This window comes from Schistocerca cancellata, chromosome 5 (assembly GCF_023864275.1).
Source record: "Schistocerca cancellata isolate TAMUIC-IGC-003103 chromosome 5, iqSchCanc2.1, whole genome shotgun sequence".
Lineage (NCBI taxonomy): Eukaryota > Metazoa > Arthropoda > Insecta > Orthoptera > Acrididae > Schistocerca > Schistocerca cancellata.
Window position 1 is genome coordinate 775,833,247 of NC_064630.1, and position 22,411 is coordinate 775,855,657.

Below are 22,411 nucleotides of genomic sequence, written 5' to 3' on the forward strand. Positions count from 1 at the left end.
AGGAAAGGCAAACATACGTTTCTACCATTTGTAGACTTAAAGAAAGCTTTTGACAATGTTGACTAGAATACTCTCTTTCAATTTCTGAAGGTGGCAGGGGTCAAATACAGGGAACAAAAGGCTATTTACAATTTGTACAGAAACCAGATGGAAGTTATAAGAGTTGAGGGGCATGAAAGGGTAGCAGTGGTTGGGAAGGGAGTGAGACAGGGTTGTAGCCTCTCCCTGATGCTATTCAATCTGTATATTGAGCAAGCAGTAAAGGAAACGAAAGAAAAGTTCGGAGTAGGTATTAAAATCCATGGAGAAGAAATAAAAACTTTGAGGTTCGCCAATGACATTGTAATTCTGTCAGAGACAGCAAAGGACTTGGAAGAGCAGTTGAACAGAATGGACAGTGTCTTGTACGGAGGTTGTAAGATGAACATCAACAAAAGCAAAATGAGGATAATGGAATGTAGTCTAATTAAATCAGGTGAAGCTGAGGGAATTAGATTAGGAAATGAGACACTTAAACTAGTAGATGAGTTTTGCTATTTGGGGAGCAAAATAACTGATGATGGTCGAAGTAGAGAGGATATAAAATGACAAGGAAAGCATGTCTGAAAAAGAGATATTTGTTAACATCAAATATTGATTTAAGTGTCAGGAAGTCTTTTCTAAAAGTATTTGTACGGAGTGTAGCTATGTATGGGCCAACGGCCTTGCCGCGGTGGTAACACTGGTTCCCGTCAGATCACCGAAGTTAAGTGCTGTCGTGCTGGGCTAGCACTTGGATGGGTGACCGTCCGGTCTGCTGAGCACTGTTGGCAAGCGGGGTGCACTCAGCCCTTGTGAGTCAAACTGAGGAGCTACTTGATTGGGAAGTAGTGGCTCCGGTCCTGGAAACCAACAAAGGGCCAGGGGAGCAGTGTGCCGACCACATGCCCCTCCATATCCGCATCTGGTGATGCCTGTGGGCAGAGGATGACACAGCGGCCGGTTGGTACCATTGGGCCTTCGTGGCCTGTTCGGGAGGAGTTTAGTTTTTAGTTTAGTAGCTATGTATGGATGTGAAACGTGGACAATAAATAATTTAGACAAGAAGAGAATAGAAGCTTTCAAAATGTGGTGCTACAGAAGAATGCTGAAGGTCAGATGGGTAGATCACGTAACTAATGAGGAGGTACTGAATAGAATTGGGGAGAAGAGGAATTTGTGGCACAAGTTGACTAGAAGATCAGTTGCTAGGACACGTTCTGAGGCCTCAAGGGATCACAAATTTAGTGTTGGAGGGAAGGATGGATGGAAAAAATCGCCTAGGGAGACCAAGAGATGAATACACTAAGCAGATTCAGAAGGATGTAGGGTGCAGTAGTTACTTGGGGCTGAAGAAGCTTGCACAGGATAGAGTAACATGGAGAGCTGTATTAAACCAGTCTCTGGACTGAAGACCACAACAATAACAAAAACAACAACAATATGTAAAAGGTGACAGATAGGAATTACTAACTTACATCTGTATATTTTATAATAATAATAAACAAAAAAGCAAAAACAAAACAAACTTACAAATGTTCAGCATGAAGCCATATTTGCAAATTAATTTTGTGATATGAATGTAAAATGACTCATTCCACATCATTATGGTTTATCATATTGCTGAACCATGTAACATGGAACTATCTATGTAAATAATAATGTGGCATATTCACAGTTTCCCTCTCTTCCACATCTTCCTGCTCATATGGTGAGATGTAATAGTGGGATGGGGGTTGGGGGGTGGGGGTTGACACTTTCTGGGATTCTTTCAGGCACCTCATTTCCACTCTCACTTATTTTCATGTGTTATTTCCCATACCTCCTGTGCCACACAAACTTGTATCTCATCTTACCAACCCATCCCCTCCACCCCCACCTTCCACCCCATTCCTGCTCTTCTCAATTCCAATTTGCATCTACTAACTTCACCTAACATAGTCACATCTGCCATCGCCCTTCTTCAGACTTGTCCACCCCCAGAGCTGCGATCCACCTGACAGTCTTTTTATTTATTTTTTCTTTGATCTCAGTGTGTCTTCATTCCAGTTTCAGGTGGTTTTTGCCTGTCACTATCGGCCTACTCCCTCAGATTTCACCTTATTTCACCAGGAATCATCCGTTTTATTCTTTTTGTGATTTTTTTTCCCCATGTGTTTGGGTATATTTTTGTGAATTCTTTTGGATGTAATTCTACATTATTTACGTATTTTTACATGTTTTATCCATCACCGTACATCCTTGCTCCTTCCATCTGCATCAGTACAGAAAAGTTTCTTTATTCCTAGCAAGAATCCAGTCCCACATACTGTTACTGTTTTGTATCTTGAAGCATGGAATCCCCCCAAATGGCCTTACCATCAAATTACCTACCTCAGACTGCCACCATTGCTTCCACAGTGACCTCCATCTGTTCAGATTCTTCCAGTCCTTGATCCTCACCAACATAGTCCTCCAAAGTCATATTAATCAGGGCCCAAACCTCCTTGTAATACTTTCTTTCCATCTGAAAAATTCTCCTGCTATGCAATCCCAAATTCCCGGATCACACCCCTCTGTGGGTCCAGGGGCTAGAATAGGCCCGAGGTATTCCTGCCTGTTGTAATAGGAGACTAAAGGGAGTCTCACACGTTTTGGCCCTATAAGTTCAGGTCCCATTTTATGGTTTAACCTGCCACTTTCCAAATTCTACAGAAGTGCGGGACATATGGGAAAGCACGCCTTACGTGGTGCACAAGTTACCCATAGTGCCCTTAGATTCGAACTCCTGAACCTCTTCTCGTCACGGGTTTGCATCTCCACCTGCAATTCAACTACAAGGGTTGGAACTTAAATAGTGGCAACTATTTATTCACAACCGATACAAAAGAGTTACATGTTTGCAACTATTACTGTCCTTCAAAGTAGTCACCAGCATTGTGTAGAACCCGTTACCAGCAATGTCAAAGGCGTAGTATACTGTTAGCAGAGCCTGTTCTGTTGATGATGCGAATGGGGTGGTCTACTGCCTATCAAATCAAAGTCGCAAGGACTTAAGTCCGAGGAGTATGGTGGATGATACAGTACTTCCCAGTCCCATCGACTGAACAGAGCAGCTACAGCTCGCGCTGTATGTGCCCGTGCATTGTCATGCAAAATGATGGGTGGGTTGTGCATAAAGTGTCGCTGTTTCTTTCACAAAGCTAGTCACAGGTGATGCTCCAAAAACAAACAGTAATACTGTGCATTGATGGTCTGCCGTGGAGGAATGTAATGCATTAGGATAACATCACAGTCATACATGAGAATCGCCATAACTTTCACCATACTAGGGCTCTGACACACTTTCGACTTTTGCAGCAATCCATAATGATGCCATTCGTTGGATTAGCGTTTCAGTTTTGGTTCGTACAATGTGGCTCATGTCTCATTCAGTGTTACGATATGGCATAAGAAAGCCTCTCCTTCGCGCTCATAGCGTGTCTGAGCAGCATCATAACACATCCATTTCTGCATTACCATCAAGTCATGTGGAACCCATCATGATGCAATTTTTCGCATGCCCAGATGCTCCTTCAGGATGCGAAGCACGGTTGTATGCGCTAATCCGGTTTCGTGGTTGAGCTCACAAATCGATTGGTGTCGATCACTGTCCACTAATGCAGCAACAGCATGTGCGTCTTCTTCAGAGATGCTAGGATGACCTGCCCAATGCATGTCTGCCACAGTTTGCCGAACTTCATTTAAGGCTGTTACCCAATGTGCCACTGTTCTGTATGGCAATGCCAATTCCCCACACGCCTCTTGAAGACCTTGATGACACTGTTGTGCTGTACGACCTCTGGCACATTCAATCTTGATGTAACTCCATTGTTCCTGTTTCGAAAACACAGTGACACCGTTATATTAGACCGCTCACTCACAAGTGACTGTGTTTCCGTCGTTTGTGCGCTTGCTGGTGAAGTGAGCCAGGCAAGTCCATTTGCTCGGAGGTAAGGTAAGTATATCAAGAATGTGTTCTATCAGCAACAATAGTAGATTCCATTGCATAGTGTCTCCATAGCAGTGTTGCCAGTTCCAGCCCACATATTTGGGCAAGGACACTTTCCGGGGTACGTCATCTTCTTCCATTATCTCCTGTCCTCTTTCACCCCTTGACATTATTGGATTTCTGTGTACCCAATACAGCATGGTAGCCAGTCTCTTGTGGTGGGGCCATCATGTACCCATTTGGCGGTAGCCCCCTGACAACACAGGGACGACACCGCTGATGTCTGAGCTGTAAACTCCCCACATATGCCAAGGAGTAGATTCCTGTCTTCCTCAGGCATCAGGACTCTCCCGGCAATGGCCATCATGCTAGGTGGCCTTTGCTGTGGCTAAGTGGTGCCTGTGGGGAGAGCCCCTGATCAGAGTGTGTGGCATCAGGGCGGATGACCCGCAATGAAGCGGACTAAGTCATCTTTTGCTGGGGACCAAATGGCCCCATCAATCTCTAAGAAAGAAAACGTTGATTTCAGTGCTAACAGGTATGACCCTAAAACGTTCCCTTCCCTAGCAACACCTTGAGAGGAACATAGGGCTTTAGAGAGACAGGATCTGTAATCGCCATGTTACTTAGTGTGAAGCAGAACTGATGGGTCCTCCTTTCTGGAAACTAAGCCTCTGTTTTTTGTTGAGCACCTGAAGGGTAAGTTTGAGGAAGTGAAAGTGCTGTCCAAAGTGCGCAATGAGTCGGTTTTGATTCAGACAGCATCCACAAACCAGTCCCGAGCATTACTCGCCTGTGACAAGGTGGGTGATATTCTTGTTTTGGTCACTCGCCACAAAAGCCTCAGTATGGTCCAGGGAATTATTTTTCACCATGACCTCCTATTACAGTCCAATGATGAGCTACATGCCAATTTAGAACAGCGGGGTGTTCATTTTGTCCGGCGCGTTTACAGGGGAGCCACCGGTACCTTCATCTTGGCCTATAAGGGTGATCCATTACCTGAAAAGGCCAAGGTGATGGTGTACCGATGTGATGTCAAACCCTGTGTCCCTCCCCCTACGTGGTGCATTAAGTGCTGGACATTCAGGCCCATGTCTTCCCGTTGCCATTCCAGCGCCACATGTAGAGACTGCGGACATTCACTACATCTGAAAACTCTATGTGCAGCTCCTCCCACCTGTGTGAACTGTGAACAGCATCACTCCCTTTGCTTACCGGACTGCCCGGTACTCCAAAAGGAGCACAAAATTATGGAGTACAAGACCCTGGACAGGTTGTCTTACTGCAAGGCTAAACTCAAATATGAAAGACTTAACCCTGTTCCCACGATTTCTTCTTACACTGCCGCCACGACAGCGTCGCCATCGATGATGCTTTTATGCCCATCATCTCAGGTTACTCCAGTGGGCCCTCAGGGCTGCCCATCTTCCTCGTTGGTTGGGGGCACATCTTCTTCCGTTGCTCTCAAAGCTTCTAGTTTGGGAGCATCGCCCCCCAAAATGCCGGGGACATCAGTCCCCTCCCTCCCAGCCGGAGACGGAATGGCCTCCTGGGGCCCCTCTTATGCAGAAGGGGTCTGTTGGGACTCTACCTTCCATGGTCCCCCTTCCCCCGTGGCTCCCAGTGGTCACCAGCCGGTGGTTGAAAGAGCCACTTGCTGCTGGTTGAAGGGCGTCAAGGTCTTACTCTGTCCCTGGGGAGACTTCCAAGAAGCCCTCCCAGCAAGCCCCTAAGGAGCAGCAAGAGGGCAAAATTTGAAAGAAACGGGAGCCTCCAGTGCCCCCAACACCAGCACTCCCACATGGCTCTGCATCAGAGGACAAGGTGGAGATTCTGGCGTCCCCTGAGGAACTAGATCTTGCCGACGCAGCCGATGCCATTGTACTAGGTGCCACCACTCAGCCAGTGGCAACAGGTGATGCTGAGGCCTAATTCGCCTCCTGGGTCCCTCCATGCCACCCCAGACAATAGAAAGTGTAGTTATCCAGTGGGACTACGGCAGTTTTTTCTCCCACTTGGCTGAGTTACGTCAACTTGTAAGCAGTATCCCAGCTTTTCGCTTTGTCCTTCAAGAGACCTGCTTTCCCACAATGCAGATCCCTGCCCTTCTTGGCACTCAGGGGTGCTACAAAAATCGTCCTGCCTGTGACAGACTGTCAGGTGGGGTATGTATTTTCGTCCTTACCTCTGTCTATAGCGTACCTGTGCCCCTTCAGACACCTTTAGAAGCTGTGGCTGTCAGGGTGAGGACAACACAGGAAATTACCGTCTGTAACATCTACCTCCCTTCGGATGGTGAAGCACCACTCCATGTTTTGGGTGCACTCATTTCACACCTTCCCCCACCTTTTCTCGTTCTGGGTGATTTTGACGCTAATAACCCTTTGTGTGGTGGAGCCAAGGTTAATGGCCGTGGCAGAGATGTTGAGGACCTACTCACTCACCTCGACCTTTGCCTCCTCAGTACAGGTGCTCCACACATTTCAGTGTGGCATATGGCATATATTCAGCCATTAATCTCTTGGTTTGCAGTCCTGGCCTTCTCCCATCTATCCACTGGAGAGCATGTGATGACTTGTGTGGTAGTGACCACTTCCCCATCTTCCTGTCACTCCCCTGTCATCATGCCCACGGCCACCTACTCAGATGGGCTTTAGCCAAGGCAGATTGGGAAGCCTTCACCGCTGCTGTCACCATTGAGTCTCCCCCACATGGTGCCATCAATGTGGCAGTTGAGCAGGTCACTGCAATGATCGTTTCTGAAGTGGAAATCACGATCCCTCGTTCCTTAGGGTGCCCCCAGTGAAAAAGACAGTACTGTGGTGGTCACTGGAAATTGCTAAGGCAATTAAAGAGATTAGGCAGTCTCTACAGCGACGTAAGAGGCACTCTTCCCTGAAGCATGTAATAGCTTTTAAACAGCTCTGTGCCCGTGTTCACCAGCTTATAAAAAGACGAAAAAAGGAGTGTTGGGAGAGGTATGTCTTGACCATTGGGTGCCATACTTCACCTTCCCAAGTCTGGACAAAGATCATGCGTGGTTTTGAGTACCAGACCTCAACAGGTGTCCCTGACATTTACATCAGTGGCGTGTTATCTACTGACGCAAATTCGATTGACAAGCACTTTGCTGAGCACTATGCTCGAGCATCTGTGTTGGAGAATTACCCCCCAGCATTTCGCACCCTCAAATGGCTGATGGAAAGGAAAGTCCTCTCGTTCAGTACATGCCACAGTAAACCATAAAACGCCCCATTTACAGAGTGGGATCTCCTCGGTGGCCTTGCACATAGCCCCAACACAGCTCTCGGGCTGGGTTGGAACCACAGCCAGATGATTAAATATCTCTCGTCCGACTACAAGCGACACCTCCTCGTCACCTTCATCCGTATCTGGTGCGATGGTGCCTCTCCATTGCAATAGAGGGAGAGCACCATCATTCCGGTGCTCAAACCTGGTAAAAACCCACTTGATGTGGGTAACTATTGGCCCATCAGCCTCACCAGCACTTTGTAAGCTGCTGGAATGTATCGTATGTCGGCAGTTGTGTTGAGTCCTGGAGTCACGTGGCCTACTGGCTCCGCACCAGGGCAGTTTCCGCCAGGGTCACTCTACCACTGATAATGTTGTGTCCCGCACGTCTGCCATCCAAAAAGCCTTTTCCAGACATCAACACCTGGTTGATGTCTTTTTTGATTTACAGAAAGCTTACAACACGACCTGGCAATATCATACCCTTGCCACATTATATGAGTGGGGTCTCCAGGGTCCACTTCAGAGTTTTATCCAAAATTTCCTATTGCTCCGTACTTTCTGTGTCCAAGTTGGTTGCCTCCCATAGTTCCCCCATATCCAGGAGAATGGGGGTTCTTCAGGGCACTTTATTGAGTGTATCTCTATTTTTAGTGGTCATTAATGATCTATCAGCAGCTGTAGTGCTGTCTGTCTCACCTTCTCTGTATGCAGATGACTTATGCATCTTGTACTGCTCCACTAGTACTGGTGCTACTGAGTGGCACTTACAGGGAGTCATCGACAAGGCGCAGTCATGGTCTCTGGCCCACAGCTTCCAGTTTTCAGCCACAAAGTCGTGTGTCATGCACTTATGTCAGCATCGTACCATTCATCCGCAACCAGAACTTTTACTTAATGACAATCCACTCACTGTAGTGGAGACATACCAATTCTTAGGACTGGTTTTCGATACCCGATTGACTTGGTTTCCTCACCTTCGTCAGCTTATGCAGAAGTGCTGGCAGCACCTCAATGCCCTTCACTGCCTGAGCAACACCAACTAGGGTGCAGATTGCTCTACGCTGCTGCAGCTCTACGTAGCCCTTGTTCAATTCCATCATGACTCGGGGAGTCTGGTTTATGGTTCGGCGTCACCCTCAGCCTTGCATTTACCACGGTGGCGTTCAATTAGCGATGGGAGCTTTTAGGATGAGTTGGGTGACCAGTGTCCTGGTGGAGTCCCTCCATTGAAGGTTAGGCGTAAACAACTGCTGGCCAGTTACATTGCATCCGAATTACTGTCTCCTTTTCCCACCCACGGTGGTTCATGTCCCATATCAGTGATCCAGGTCAGTGCGTACAATCACAGTTCATACCCGATCCCTCCTATGTGAACTAGAGTCCTTTCCTTTACCACCTCCCCTCTGGGTCCATCCGCGTACACCTCCATGTTGTATACTGAGGCCGCAACTTTGTCTGGACCTTTCGCATGACCCTAAGGACACAGTACCTCCCACTGCTCTCCACTTTCACTTCCTCTCAACTCTTTCCATCTCCCGGGCCTTTGAAGTAGTTTACACCAAGGGCTCGTTGACTGATGGTCATGTTGGTTTTGCCTATGTTCACAGCAGGCATGTTGAACTGCACGCCTTAGAGATGGCTGCAGTGTTTTCACTGCAGAGCTGGTGGCCATATCTCATGCTCTTGAGCACATCCGCTCATGCCCTGGCAAGTTGTTTCTTCTCTGTACTGACTCCTTGAGCAGCCTCCTAGCTATCGACCAGTGCTACCCTCACCATCCCTTGGTAGCGACCACCCAAGAGTCCCTGTATGCCCTGGAATGGTCCAGTCATTCGGTGGTTTTTGTCTGGACCCCGGGACACTTTGGAATCTCGGGCAACAAACTTGCTGACAGGCTAGCAATTCAGGCTAAGTGGAAACCGTTTCTGGAGATGGACATCTCTGAACCTGACCTGCATTCTGCATTATGCCGTAAGGTTTTTCAGATATGGAAGACGGAATGGCATAACAGTACGTCCAACAAACTGCATGTCATTAAGGAAGCTACAAATGTGTGGGCATCTCGCAGAGACTCTGTGGTTCTCTGCTAGCTCCGCATTGGCCATATGTGGCTAACACATGGTTAGCTGCTCCGTTGCTTGGACCCACCTCGGTGTCACTGTGGCTCCCCTATGACTGTTGTCCACATCTTGCTGGACTGCCCAATTTTAGCCACTCTGCGGCGGACTTTTAACCTTCCCAGCACCCTACCTTTGGTATTGGGTGACAGTGGCTCAACAGCAGATTTAGTTTTACGTTTTATTCGTGAGGGTTTTTTTTTTTTTATCATCATACCCTCTAAGGGTGGGCATTTGGCCTTCACCCTCCCTCCATTTTAACTCTGTCTCTCTTTCTTTACATTTATTTGTCTTGGTGTTCGTCTTGTCCCTTCAAGTGTTCATCTCTGCTTACCTTTTGAGGTGGACATTTTAGTGTCTTGTGGAGTGGCTGGCTCATCCTCTTTTATTCTTGTGATCAGCCAGCCCAGACCTTCTGCTCCATGGTTAATACCTTCTTCTACTTTTCTTTGTGGTGTACATTTCCCCATTTTTTGTTCGTTCCATTCGTTTTCTTTTTAGGTGTGGTTCTGCATTCCTTTTGCCCCTTTTACTTTCCCAAACGTACTTTGGGTGTTGTTTTAACCCAAGCCTTGTTTACGTCAGGAGAAAGGGACTGATGACCCTGTAGTTTGGTCCTTTATACCCCAAACCCAAACCCTGGATCCCATATCACACATTGAAACTCTTGTGCTCAAGGAACTAGAGCAACTTGCACAGCACCACCTTGAAAAATTCTCCTCCCTGTTCACTTCCTTCTCCGGCCTTGGACTGCCACCCTCCACCACCTCTATAACCACCTCCAAACCAGCCCCCATGTCCCCCTCGTAGCTGACAAACCCAATCTTGCAGACCTACTGCATTTACCCCACCCTCAGAAACTCCCTTCCACCTCCATACAGAATCCAGAACCCAAACAGACTCAAAGCACAGTCGTGAACCTTTCCTCCAAGAGCCTTAGCCCTGCAGAAATATCCGTTCTTTCCAAGGGTCTCACCTTTTGCCCCACACCCAGATTCAGTCATGCAGGATTTCTTAAAGTACTTCTCTCATTCAGTTTCTGCAGTGGAAACATTTTTGCCACCAACCCTACCAATCAGACTCAACCAGAGACCAATGTTGAACCCTGCCTGACTCAGTTCACTCCTCCATCCAACTGTGATCCACCCCCACTGCCCCCAAATCACCCCGTGTTAACTTTATGGAATTTATTAACCTCGAACATTGCCGTACAATCATTCCCCAAATCCCTCAATGTGCAAACTAACCTTACATCTGCAAAAAGAACCACAATCCACCACCTAAAAACTGATCCTGACCTTATAATCCTACCTGCTGACAAAGTCTCCACCACTGTTGTTTTGAACCAGAAGGATTACGTGGCAGAAGGATTCTGCTAGCTGTCAGGTTGTTCCACCAACAAACCCTGCCACAGTGACCCTATTTCAGAAATTCAATGTGCTCTCCAGTCTTTCCTCAAATCCTTAGGCCCATCCGAGAACCTCTCACCAGAGTCCATCTCTCTCCTCACCCATGACACTACCTGCACTCCTACATTCTACATGCTTCCTAAAGTCCATGAACCCAACCACTCAGTATGCCCCATTTTGTGGCCAGTTACTGTGCCCCCACTGAGAGAATCTCTCCTCTCCTGGATCAACACCTTCAGCTAATTACCCGCAACCTACCCTCCTATATAAAAGATACCAACCATTTCTTCACCAAATCTCCACAGTTGCTGTTGCTTTACCACATTGTGTACTGCTCATCATATCGATGCCATCTCCCTTTACACTAACATCCCTAATGCTCATGGCCTTACCACTATTGAACACTACATTTCCCAATGAGCAACTGAATCACATTTTTTTCCAGAATTTTGACTACCACTCTTCGTGCCCTGAAATGATAAATATCCTACCCACTATCCTTCACACCCGAAAGGGTATTCTGCCACCCACTGAACCTACACAATATCCTCATCCATCCCTACACAACCCCTGCTCCCAACCCCTTGCCTCATGGCTCATATCCCTGCAATAGACCTAGATGCAAGACCTGACATGTACGTCCTCCTACCATCACCTATTCCAGCCCGGTCACAGGCATCACCTATTCCATCAAAGGCAGTGCTACCTGTGATACCAGTCATGTAGTTTACAAACCATGCTGCATTCTGCGTGAACATGACAACCAAGGAGCTGTGTTCGCATGAATGGACACCAACAAACTGTGGCCAAGAAACAGCTGAGTATGCTTCCCAACATGACATTCTTAATTTCAATGTCTGCTTCATAACCTGTGCCATCTGTATCCATCCCACCAACACCAGCTTTTCCTAATTATGCAGGTGGGAACTCTCCCTGCAATATATCCTATGTTCCTGGCCTCAACCTTCATTAGTCATTGTCCTTACCTATCTAGCCCCTTCCCCCTTTCCATTCCAGCACTACACAGCCCTCTATTCCACCAGTACACCCTCAATCATTTTACTTCTCTCCTTTCCATGGTCTAAGGATTGGTTTATTATAATGGGACAGGTGGCAGTGAAATGGCGTAATACATACCCTCAATTGCAAACAGGAAATAGCAAAGAAAGTTGTTCTGGAAAAGAGAAACCTGTTAACTTTGAATGTATATGTAAATGTAATGATTTTTTTTTCTGATGTTACCAGTGAAAACCCCAACTTCCAATTTTTTAAAGAATGAAACACATGTCATATCTCCTGAACTGTATGCTGTACAGTGATTCTATTTTTGTGAATACATTCAGTAGTATCCTCATACTGTAGGCAAAACGCATTGAGATTAAAGTTAACAGTAGAGAAATAATAAATTAGAACATCGTGGCTGATGCTGCAGACTTACTGCATGAACAGTGAAAATGTAGCAAATGATAAACTTTTACCCTTCCATCATTTTATGGAGAGTGACATTGAGAACAAGATTCAAGAAGGTGTGAAATTATGTGTAAAGTATGCTGGATGGTGCTAAATGCTCTCATTCTCAAATACAGAATAAATATAGTCTGGGTAATTTCTGTACAGTTAGTTACATTCCCTCAAGACACATACACAGTTTCTAACTGTAAACTTGACTCATAGAATTAAAGCCTTAACATTAGATTTTGACTCGTAATGGGCGGATTATGCTGGCATTTTAAATTTTTTAATTCACTCAGTAACTGTGTGAAAAAGAAAATAAAATCTTTATTATCTTTGGAGTCCAATAGATAGGCAACCTAGCAGTGGGATTGTGCCCAAGGTTAGCTGTTTACTAATGTAGGGACTTGACCAGAATGTAGCCTCGAACACAAGCGAAATGTGAATAATGAACAATTTAGATAAGAAGAGAATAGATTCTTTTGAAATGTGGTATTACAGAAGGGAGTTGAAAATTAAGTGGGTAGTTTGGATAAGTGATGAGGTGGTACTGAATGAAATTGGAAAACAACTTTACCATAAAATTTGACTAGAAGAAGGGAACGGTTGATTGGATGCATACTGAGGCATAAAAGATTTGTCAGTTTGGTCATGGAGGGAATCGTGAGGCAAAAATTGCAGAGAGAGACCAAGAGCTGAACACAATAAGCAGATTCAAATGCACATATTGCAAGTTGCATTAGTTATGGAGAGATGAAGAGACTTGCATAGGATAGGCAAACATTTATAATGAAACGTTTCTCATTATGACTAGGACATAAACTGCTTATAAATTTAAGTTCAAAAATTGCAGTCTTTTCATTAACTTATGCAGATTGTTGCAAAAGAAATGTTTTGGAGCAAGAAAGAATTTTATAACAGTCAATACAGATCTTGATGAATTGGAGATGTCTGATGGACTATCACATTATCACATCCTTTTCATTTGGTACAGATGCAGAAAGTAGTGGATGATTCTCTTGGAAGATGTTGCATTCCTGCATAATTAGTAATAATGTTCTGACAACCAAAATTTTACAGAATTCCTCATTTGTTGATTGATTCTTCACTTCTGCTTCTCCATTGCAAAGCTTTTGAGCATAGACACACTGTGCCAGACTGAGCAAAAACACTCTAAAACTCTCTCATGTGGTCGCAGCTGCAGTTACTTTCATAAACTTGTAATAATCGAAGTAGTGTTTACTTACACTACTGGCCATTAAAATTGCTACATCACGAAGATGACATGCTACAGACACGAAATTTAACCGACAGGAAGAAGATGCTGTGATATGCAAATGATTAGCTTTACAGAGCATTCACACAAGGTTGGCGCCAGTGGCGACACCTACAACACACTGCCATGAGGAAAGTTTGCAACCGATTTCTCATACACAAACAGCAGTTGACCGGCATTGCCTGGTGAAACGTTGTTGTGATGCTGTGTGTAAGGAGGAGAAATGCGTACCATCATGTTTCTGACGTCTATAAAGGTCGGATTGTAACCTATCGCGATTGTGGTTTATCTTATTGTGACATTGCTGCTCATGTTGGTAGAGATCCAATGACTGTTAGCAGAATATGGAATCGGTGGATTCAGGAGGGTAATACGGAACACCGTGCTGGATCCCAATGGCCTTGTATCACTAGCAATCGAGATGACAGGCATCTTATCTGCATGGCTGTAACGGATCGTGCAGCCACGTCTCGATCCCTGAGTCAACAGATGGGGACGTTTGCGAGACAACAACCATCTGCACGAACAGTCCAATGATGTTTGCAGCAGCATGGACTATCAGCTTGGACACCGTGGCTGCGGTTACCCTTGACGCTGCATCACAGACAGGAGCGCCTGCGATGGTGTACTCAACGACGAACCTGGGTGCACGAATGGCAAAACATCATTTTTTCGGATGAATCCAGGTTCTGTTTACAGCATCATGGTGGTCGCATCCGTGTTTGGCAACATCGCAGTGAACGCATATTGGAAGCATGTGTTCGTCATCGCCATACTGGCTTATCACCCGGCGTGATGGTATGGGGTGCCATTGGTTACACGTCTTGGTCACCTCTTGTTCACATTGACAGCACTTTGAACAGTGGACGTTACATTGCAGATGTGTTACGACCCGTGGCTCTACCCTTCATTCGATGCCTTTGAAACCCTACATTTCAGCAGGAAAATGCAGGACCGCATGTTTCATGTCCTGTACGGGCGTTTCTGGATACAGAAAATGTTCGACTGCTGCCCTGGCCAGCACTTTCTCCAGATCTCTCACCAACTAAAAAGTCTGGTCAATGGTGGCCGAGCAACTGGCTCGTCACAATATGCCAGTCACTACTCGTGATGAACTGTGGTATCGTGTTGAAGCTGCGTTGGGAGCTGTACCTGTACACACCATCCAAGCTCTGTTTGACTCAATGCCCAGGCGTATCAAGGCCGTTATTACTGCCAGAAGTGGTTGTTCTGGGTACTGATTTCTCAGGATCTATGCACCCAAACTGCGTGAAAATGTAATCACATGTCAGTTCTAGTATAATATATTTGTCCAATGAATACCCGTTTATCGTCTGCATTTCTTCTTGGTGTAGCAATTTTAATGGCCAGTAGTGTATTTGTTAAGACTCACAGTATAATCCAAATCATCTCCTTACAGGATTCACATTATTATTTGCTTGGCAACATTGATTATTTTTATCAACATTTTCTTTCTGATGGAATTTCCAGAATTATCACATTTAACTTATTTCAGTATTTTTTCTATTTCACTTTGGCGGTCAGCATTTGTCCAGAAGAATTAAAATGTTAATTAGTGTGATCATCTTTCCAGTAAGTTTAATTCTTCAGAATCTTAAGTCTTTATCTGAATTATGTAATTTTGAGAATACAACATGTTATGTGTATCTATTGTTATTTGATTTGGCAGTTATTTCATTTAAAACTGAATGTAAGTAAAAGAAAACTTATAGAGGGAGCTCATTCCGAATACCAGCAAACTGTGTTACCAAATGGCTAATGTGGAGCACACAGTCAGTTGCATTTTCCTATGTAATGGCTACCAGGTGCAAAAAAAATTGGTTTTCAGTATTTCATATAATTATCGACCAAACTTAAACTGCTGTCATTATTTTTTGTTAAACTTTTTTACGTTGTTAGAAACTGTGTAGGATATATACATGTAAGTAGCGTAGCTCACTGTGCACACATTGCCCAGATTACATTCATCCATTACTTAAGAATAAGAAGACTTATGAGTTACAACAAATTTTACTCATGACTTCAAACCTTTTTTTCTCACTGACACTCTGAACAAAATGATGGAAGGAGAAAGAAAATAAAAAAGTTTATCACTTATTACATTTTCTCCTGTTTGTGCAGTAAAACTTCAGCATCAGGTGTAATGTTTTAATTTATTAATTCTTCACTACTGATTGTATTCACAACACGTTTTGCAGACAGTATGCACATATCCCATTGAATGTACCTATGAAATTATATCCTTTTACAACACATATTTCTTGAGGTATGATATCATAATCATTAGGTACATCAAAAACTACTTTTTTCTTGGAAGGAATTGCAAATTACCCATTGTTTGATAGTGAGAGCACTTAATACTTCCAACAAACTTTAACCATGATTGTACTTTTTCATTAACTGAGAGGGGATAATCTGACACTAATAAAACAATCATAATTAGGGTTTTGCATCTTCAGTGATGATGGTTTTCCATGCTTAACATTGAATATTTAACACTTTAATTCATTTGTAAAGTATTCAGATATTTGAAGCTGTTTTATATGTGGAAGTTCGATTTCTTAAAGAATTATGGTTGGCATTTTACTGATGTAAACTATGAAATGCTATCAGAATTGAAAAATTAACTATGGAAAAAGAAATATGCAAGTATACTTTGATGTATGTTAGTTGTGGGTATCACAATGTTGGATAAGTGAATCTGTCTGTTACATTAGAAGAGTTGCATCAAGCCAGTCTTTGGACAGAAGATGACAGTGACAACAATGACGGCAAGAATAATAACAACAACAACAAAATAAACAAACAAAACCAAATATTAGGGTATATAGGTTGTTAAGTGTTGACAGGTACACAGGAGTTTTATTTATCTGTTTGTATTCAGTCCATTAAAATAGAGACAGGGAGTTAAACTGCAGGTAAATTATTGTCTGGATTCTGCATAACTCTGTAAAAGGGTGTTTACTTTCAGCATGTTTCAGTAGAGCGAATGGTTCATTATAACTCTCTTATATGAATGGTATTTGAAGTCTGCCTTGACAGTTAATACCGTATTGCTGTCTTTTTATCCACTTTGCTGAAATGGGTACCACATACTGCAGATTTCATAAGTTATAGTTTTCCTGAACAAGAAAATCAAACAGATTCCTGAACTGCACGCTGTCAAAAGTGTTGCTCATGTAAAGTGTTGAAAACCAGAACACACATTGAAAACTTGGATATTTTGTCATGTGAGATGGTGCTGGATTCAATTACAAGAGAAGAATTCAAATTACCATATGTCTGTACAAGTTTAGATTTTCCAAGGTTTCCATAATTGCTGGGTGAACCTTGAAATAGGACACACATGATTTTCTTCACTGTTTGTGTAACCATTCAAAGTTTGTAATTCATCTCCACTGATCTTGTTGGCAATGCTAATTTAAACCTTAATCTTCCTTCATTTTTACAAAATCCCTAAGATAAAAGATTATGTTTTATGCCATTGTAAATTAGACATTAGTTATTACTGTTGGTGAGTAAAAACATCATTAACAATTTTAACCTACAATTATGTACAGATTAAATTTGTTTAAATAAAAATAATTCATATTTTTAGGTGCTCTGCCTCCGAACAGGATACAGAAGTGTTCCACTGAAAAATGGCTATAGTGAAGATCTTGAGCTAGCATCATTGCTAGTTCATATCAGTATAACAAATCCAATGGTAAGTCGAAAGCAGTTTTATGTGCTAACACATTAATTTCTCCTTCTTAGCATTTCAGGCATACATCATGATGATTGTTGAAACTTTAATGTGCAAATATTATTATTTTTTCTTCAGGGGATTAGGGAAGGTAGGAAACAGGAGAAAGAAAATGTAAGCTACAGAGTTTCAGAAACCTAATTGTAGGGCTTACTGCAGAGGGGTTGATGTTCACTGCTCCCCACAGTGTTCCCTTAAGTTGTTACATCCACTGAGGTTGCGATAAATGATGAGAACCTTGAGAAACTCTGTTGGCAAAAACTAAATTCACAGTTAACTACTCTTCCAAAACACTAGTAGGCCAGATGGTGGAACATTATATGTTTTTGATTGTGTAGAGATCATAGGTCGACAAAGTGGGGTACAAGAATGACACAGAGCTTTAGTTTACAATTGTCAAAGCAAAAACAGTTGATGGAAGGCAAGTACTAGGGAAATTGCCCTGCTCAGTGCCAGTAGTGTGTTTAGATGCTTTAATGCTGATGGTAGCTATGTGGTTCATGTCAAACAAAAACCAAAAGTCTTTGGTGCTCTGGGAGAGGCATCAAGGGGGGAACCAACACATGATGAACGAAGCTAGCCCTTTTGAGGAGATATCAATAAAACTAAAATCAAGTAATGGGATGAACATGCTTAACAATGTCTTATTGTGAAATGAAAATAGGGAAAGATACCACATTCTGTATACACAGTGGAGTAAAGATGATTGAAGGAACCTTTTAATTCAGTGAAGCAGCTCTATAATAGAGCCTTCCTGAAAGACAAAGCACTGCAGATAAATCTAGTAGATTTTATGGCTAAAGCAATTTCTAAACTTCAAAACAAGAAGAAAATTGTAAGGTCCCACCTTTTGAATTTGGCTGTCTCTTGCCAACAAGAGCAACCAGCAATCAGTTAAGGTGAACTCAGCAAATGCATGACCCTGAAGTACAGTAGCTTGTTTGCTACATTGTACTGCTGTGTTGCAAGTGCTTACGTATGTGCCCTACATCTGTTCAAGCTGAAAATAAAACAAGTTTAATGCATGATCATAAGGTTGAATAAGTGTTAAATCAGCCACATTTACAACTAATATATGCCTGTTATCCAGGAAAATCAGTGATGGTAACCAACAAAAAAAATGTATCGAGCACTACAGCTGATTGACACTGATATCAATGATTTTTAAAGTTGTGGTTTCCAGTGATCATTGAAACTGTGTGATTGAAATTAAAAGTAAATATTTATTCATATAATTTGTATTAAAACTTACAATTCATGGCATCACACTGTTTCAAATAACAGATGTGGGTCAAGTGGAGTGCTAGCAAACACTGCAAGTGCAGCAGACTGGGATATATGTGCTAGACAATTCCTTGAAACTACTATCTATCTATCTATCTGTCTATCTATCTATCTATCTATGTTAATGACACATAAATAGAAAGTTCTGACACACCTGAACTTTCACTGAAGTCAAACAGTTCATACCTCAAAATACAGTTCAAAGTCTCATGGCATTAGCCTACTTTCTGCGTATGATGTTTGAAAGCATTTAAACTATGCCAGTGCCTATGACTGAAAGCCCACACACATGTCTATGTTCTGATGGCTCTCAGTGACTATCACTTGCAAAAACTTAGGTATCAGCTCATAACCATGTTCTCTCACCTAACAAGAGCTGAATACTTCCAAGTATTGAACCCAGACTGTGAATCAAAAAAAAATATTAGAGTGTGAAACCAGATCCTACATAGCCAAGGGAGAAAGTATGACATACAACAAGTGTTCTGTCACTCAGCCTTATATACTCTCACATTACACCAGACCCCATCGTAACCATCAAAATCTAAGAAAATATCCCACAATACAAATTTACAATAAATTATGCCTACTGTTAATGTATTGAAAGGTATGCCTCTCTTTGCTGGTCATTTTGTAATCCCATACATCATTCAAAGTCTGCTGGTTCATTAACAAACAATAAAAAATATATTTTGAACACACATGCTCAGCATTTTTACAATAAATTTTTAAATATATTGAGTGCTTCTTTTGTTCTGTTCAATGGTGTGGTCAGAATTGATACTGGGGTATATTAGGAGAGTGGGATTGGTTTGCACTGCACAGTGCTTTATTCATACAAGGTGGGGCAGATAAAAGTAACCCGGAGAACAGAGTTCCTGGTTACAAAGAAACACAGTAAAGGGAAGGAAATACAGTACTAACCAGACTATAGCAGTTGTTGAAAGTGACCACCATTCATCTCTTGGCATTTTTGGGCCCTGATCAGCAAGTTACTGAAGGCAGATTTCAAGCTGAACTGCTGGAATTGCTAGAATCTCATCTGAAATGTTCTGCTGCAGTTCTTCAAGACTATGGCAGTAGTTGTGATACATCTTAGGTTTGTGGGCTCCCCACACAAAGTAATAAAACATTGACTGATCAGGTGACCTGGGTGGCCATCTAGGACCACAACCAGAATGACCTCTGGTGACAACTCTTGTCAGGTGAGAAGATTGTGTAAATATCCTCAGAGGTTTGCTGACTATATGGCAAGTTGCCTCACCCTGTTGTAAGTTATTGCAGCTCTTCCTCCTTCATTAATACTGCCACAAATGGTTTCAAAATGTTGGCAATGTAACGCACCAAAGTCAGCACCTAATGAAAGACGATGGAAACAATAATGCAACATGCACACACTACACACCAAACCCTGACCTAATCATGCAGTGATTTTTCATGGTAGTGATATGAATTCTCTGCTGCCCAGAACCTTTGATTGTGTGAGTTGACATAACCATTCAAGTGAAACCAGGTTTCGTCAGAATAAAAGAACAGATCCATGCACAAATCATTCGTTTTTATCTCAGCAAACAGTCACTAGCAAAACTGGAATCACTGAAGAGCATCTGCTGGTTTTAATTCATGAACAACAGACACTCAGTAGAGATGCCTGTACAGGTCCAGCTGGAGGGTTCACCTGCACGATCAGCGTGATATGCGAGTCTCTTGCGACAGGTGTCGAGTTGATTTGGTAGGACTTTGAAGCATTTTCTGGTGAACTGCATCCTTTTTTCTGGTGTTTGGGCACATTTTGGAATGTTTTTTGACTTGTTCAAAACAGATCCTGTCTGATACCGTTTTTAGACTAAGCATTGCTTTTGTTGTCACGTAACTTTCCACAATGAACACAAACTGCTCCACCATGAGTACCGTTGTCCCTTTTGCACTACTCCACTCACACTGACACAGACCACACTATGCTCTGAACTGGTGTGGATCACGTGATGGGTGTACACATGGTGTATGCACATCACATGGTGTGGTTATATGCATACATTCACATCCAACTGTATCCACTCGTTCAGGCCACTTTTATTTTCTCTGTTCTGTGTTACCTGTATGTATGAAGGATTCAGCATTCTGTCACATTTCCATAATTGGATTAATGAAAATGCACTTTAATGTACACTGGTGTGCAAAACTTAAAAATGAAAGTAACTTACATTGAAATATAACTCTTAAATAACATAGCTCCATGAAACTTGGACTATACATAGAAAGAACTGCTATGGTCTAGTACAGAAAGTAACTGAAAGAAATACAGACTGAGACAAACAGAAATTCAAAGACAATTACTACACTGAAGTTGCTGTGATTTGTGCTGGTCCTATAGCCGTCAAAACCATGGGACATGGTTCATAATAGGGCACGTGTCAATACCGATGAGATTTTAAACTGGAAAGAGGATGGTTTGGAGCTCCTAAAACAACTTAGTTCAGCCACATTTGCACTTCAAATCTTCAGCAGACACAAATCAGTAAGCTGACACATTTTGCAAATTTTCATTCAGTAATATTTTATGCCATGGGAGACTTGTTTACGGACGAGGTCTGGGGGATAGTGCCTGTCTGTGAAGGCCTTGGTGAGAACCTCAGCATACTGAGCAAGGGAGTTTTTGTTACTGCAGATAAGCTATCCCCAGGTATACAGGATATATGGGAGATATTTTTTTGCTTGAAAGTGATTACAGCTGTCAAAATGCAGGTACTGTTAGTGGTTGGTGGGTTTAATGTGGACAGAGGTATAGATGGAGCCATCAGAGAGTATGAGGTCAATTTCTAGGAGGAGGACCACGTGAAGTGGATGGTAGAGAAGGTGTTGAGATTGTGAAAGAATGAAGATAGGGTGTCTTGGCCCTGAGTCCAGATCATGAAGATGCCATCAGTGAATCTGAACCTCTTTACAGCCCAGAAAAACGTTGGCATAAGAGGGGTCATGCACGTGTCTATCATTGTGCAGCAGATTATTTTCAGATAACTCGGCCATGGACAGACTGTCTCGTGACCAAAAATCTGGCCCTTATATATCCTGACAATAATAGGTACTGAAACTAAACATTGTTCAAAGTGAAATTTATAGAAATTACAATTAAAATATTCTTCATTAAATTAACCAAATACATTGAAAGATTGGTTCTTTTTAACAGTTTCTTCCACTGCAGGTGTTAGGGCGAATTATTTGTTTAAATCATGAAATTAACAGATATCATTATCAGGGTGGATGGATTGGGCAAGTCTTGCATCTAGGTCTTATACAGACATATGAATCCTGTGGCAAGGGGAAGTGTTTGGGCGTGGCATAGGGATGGACTAGGATGTTGTCGAGGTTGGGTGGGCAACAGAACACCACTTTGGGAGGTGTGTGAAGGATCTTTGGTAGGATTTCTGTCTTATCAGGGCATGATGGTAGATAATCAAAGCCCTGACAGAATGTGGTTCAGTTGTTCAAGTCTGCAGTGATACTGGATGACAAAGGGAATCCTCATTTGTAGCTAGTTTTTGCTTGTGGTGGAAGGATTGGGGGTGAGAAGGGAAATGGCATGGGAAAACTGTTTGTCGACTACATCTGGAGGGTAGTGCCCGTCTTTGAAGGTGTTGTTGAGAGCATCAGCATACTGGGCAAGGAAGTTCTTATCACTGCAAATATGCCATCCCTCGATAGTCAGGCTGTATTGGAGGAATTTTTTGGTGTGGTATGGATGGCAGCTGTTGAAATGCGGATGCTGTTGATGCTTGATGTGTTTAACGTGGGCAGGGGTGTGGATGGAATCAGATTCCCACCAGGACTTTCCACTGTTTGACAAATAACTTACCATCATTG

At 43.0% G+C, this 22,411-nt stretch overlaps 1 protein-coding gene across 1 annotated transcript in view; it reads left to right on the top strand.

The window, feature by feature from the left end:
* Window positions 1–22,411, top strand: part of LOC126188939 (1-phosphatidylinositol 4,5-bisphosphate phosphodiesterase gamma-1-like) — a 240,376-nt gene that overhangs the window by 207,605 nt on the left and 10,360 nt on the right. Inside the window, 1 exon segment of the mRNA XM_049930682.1 lies at window positions 17,120–17,227. Within this exon segment, the coding sequence (XP_049786639.1) occupies window positions 17,120–17,227 (108 nt within the window).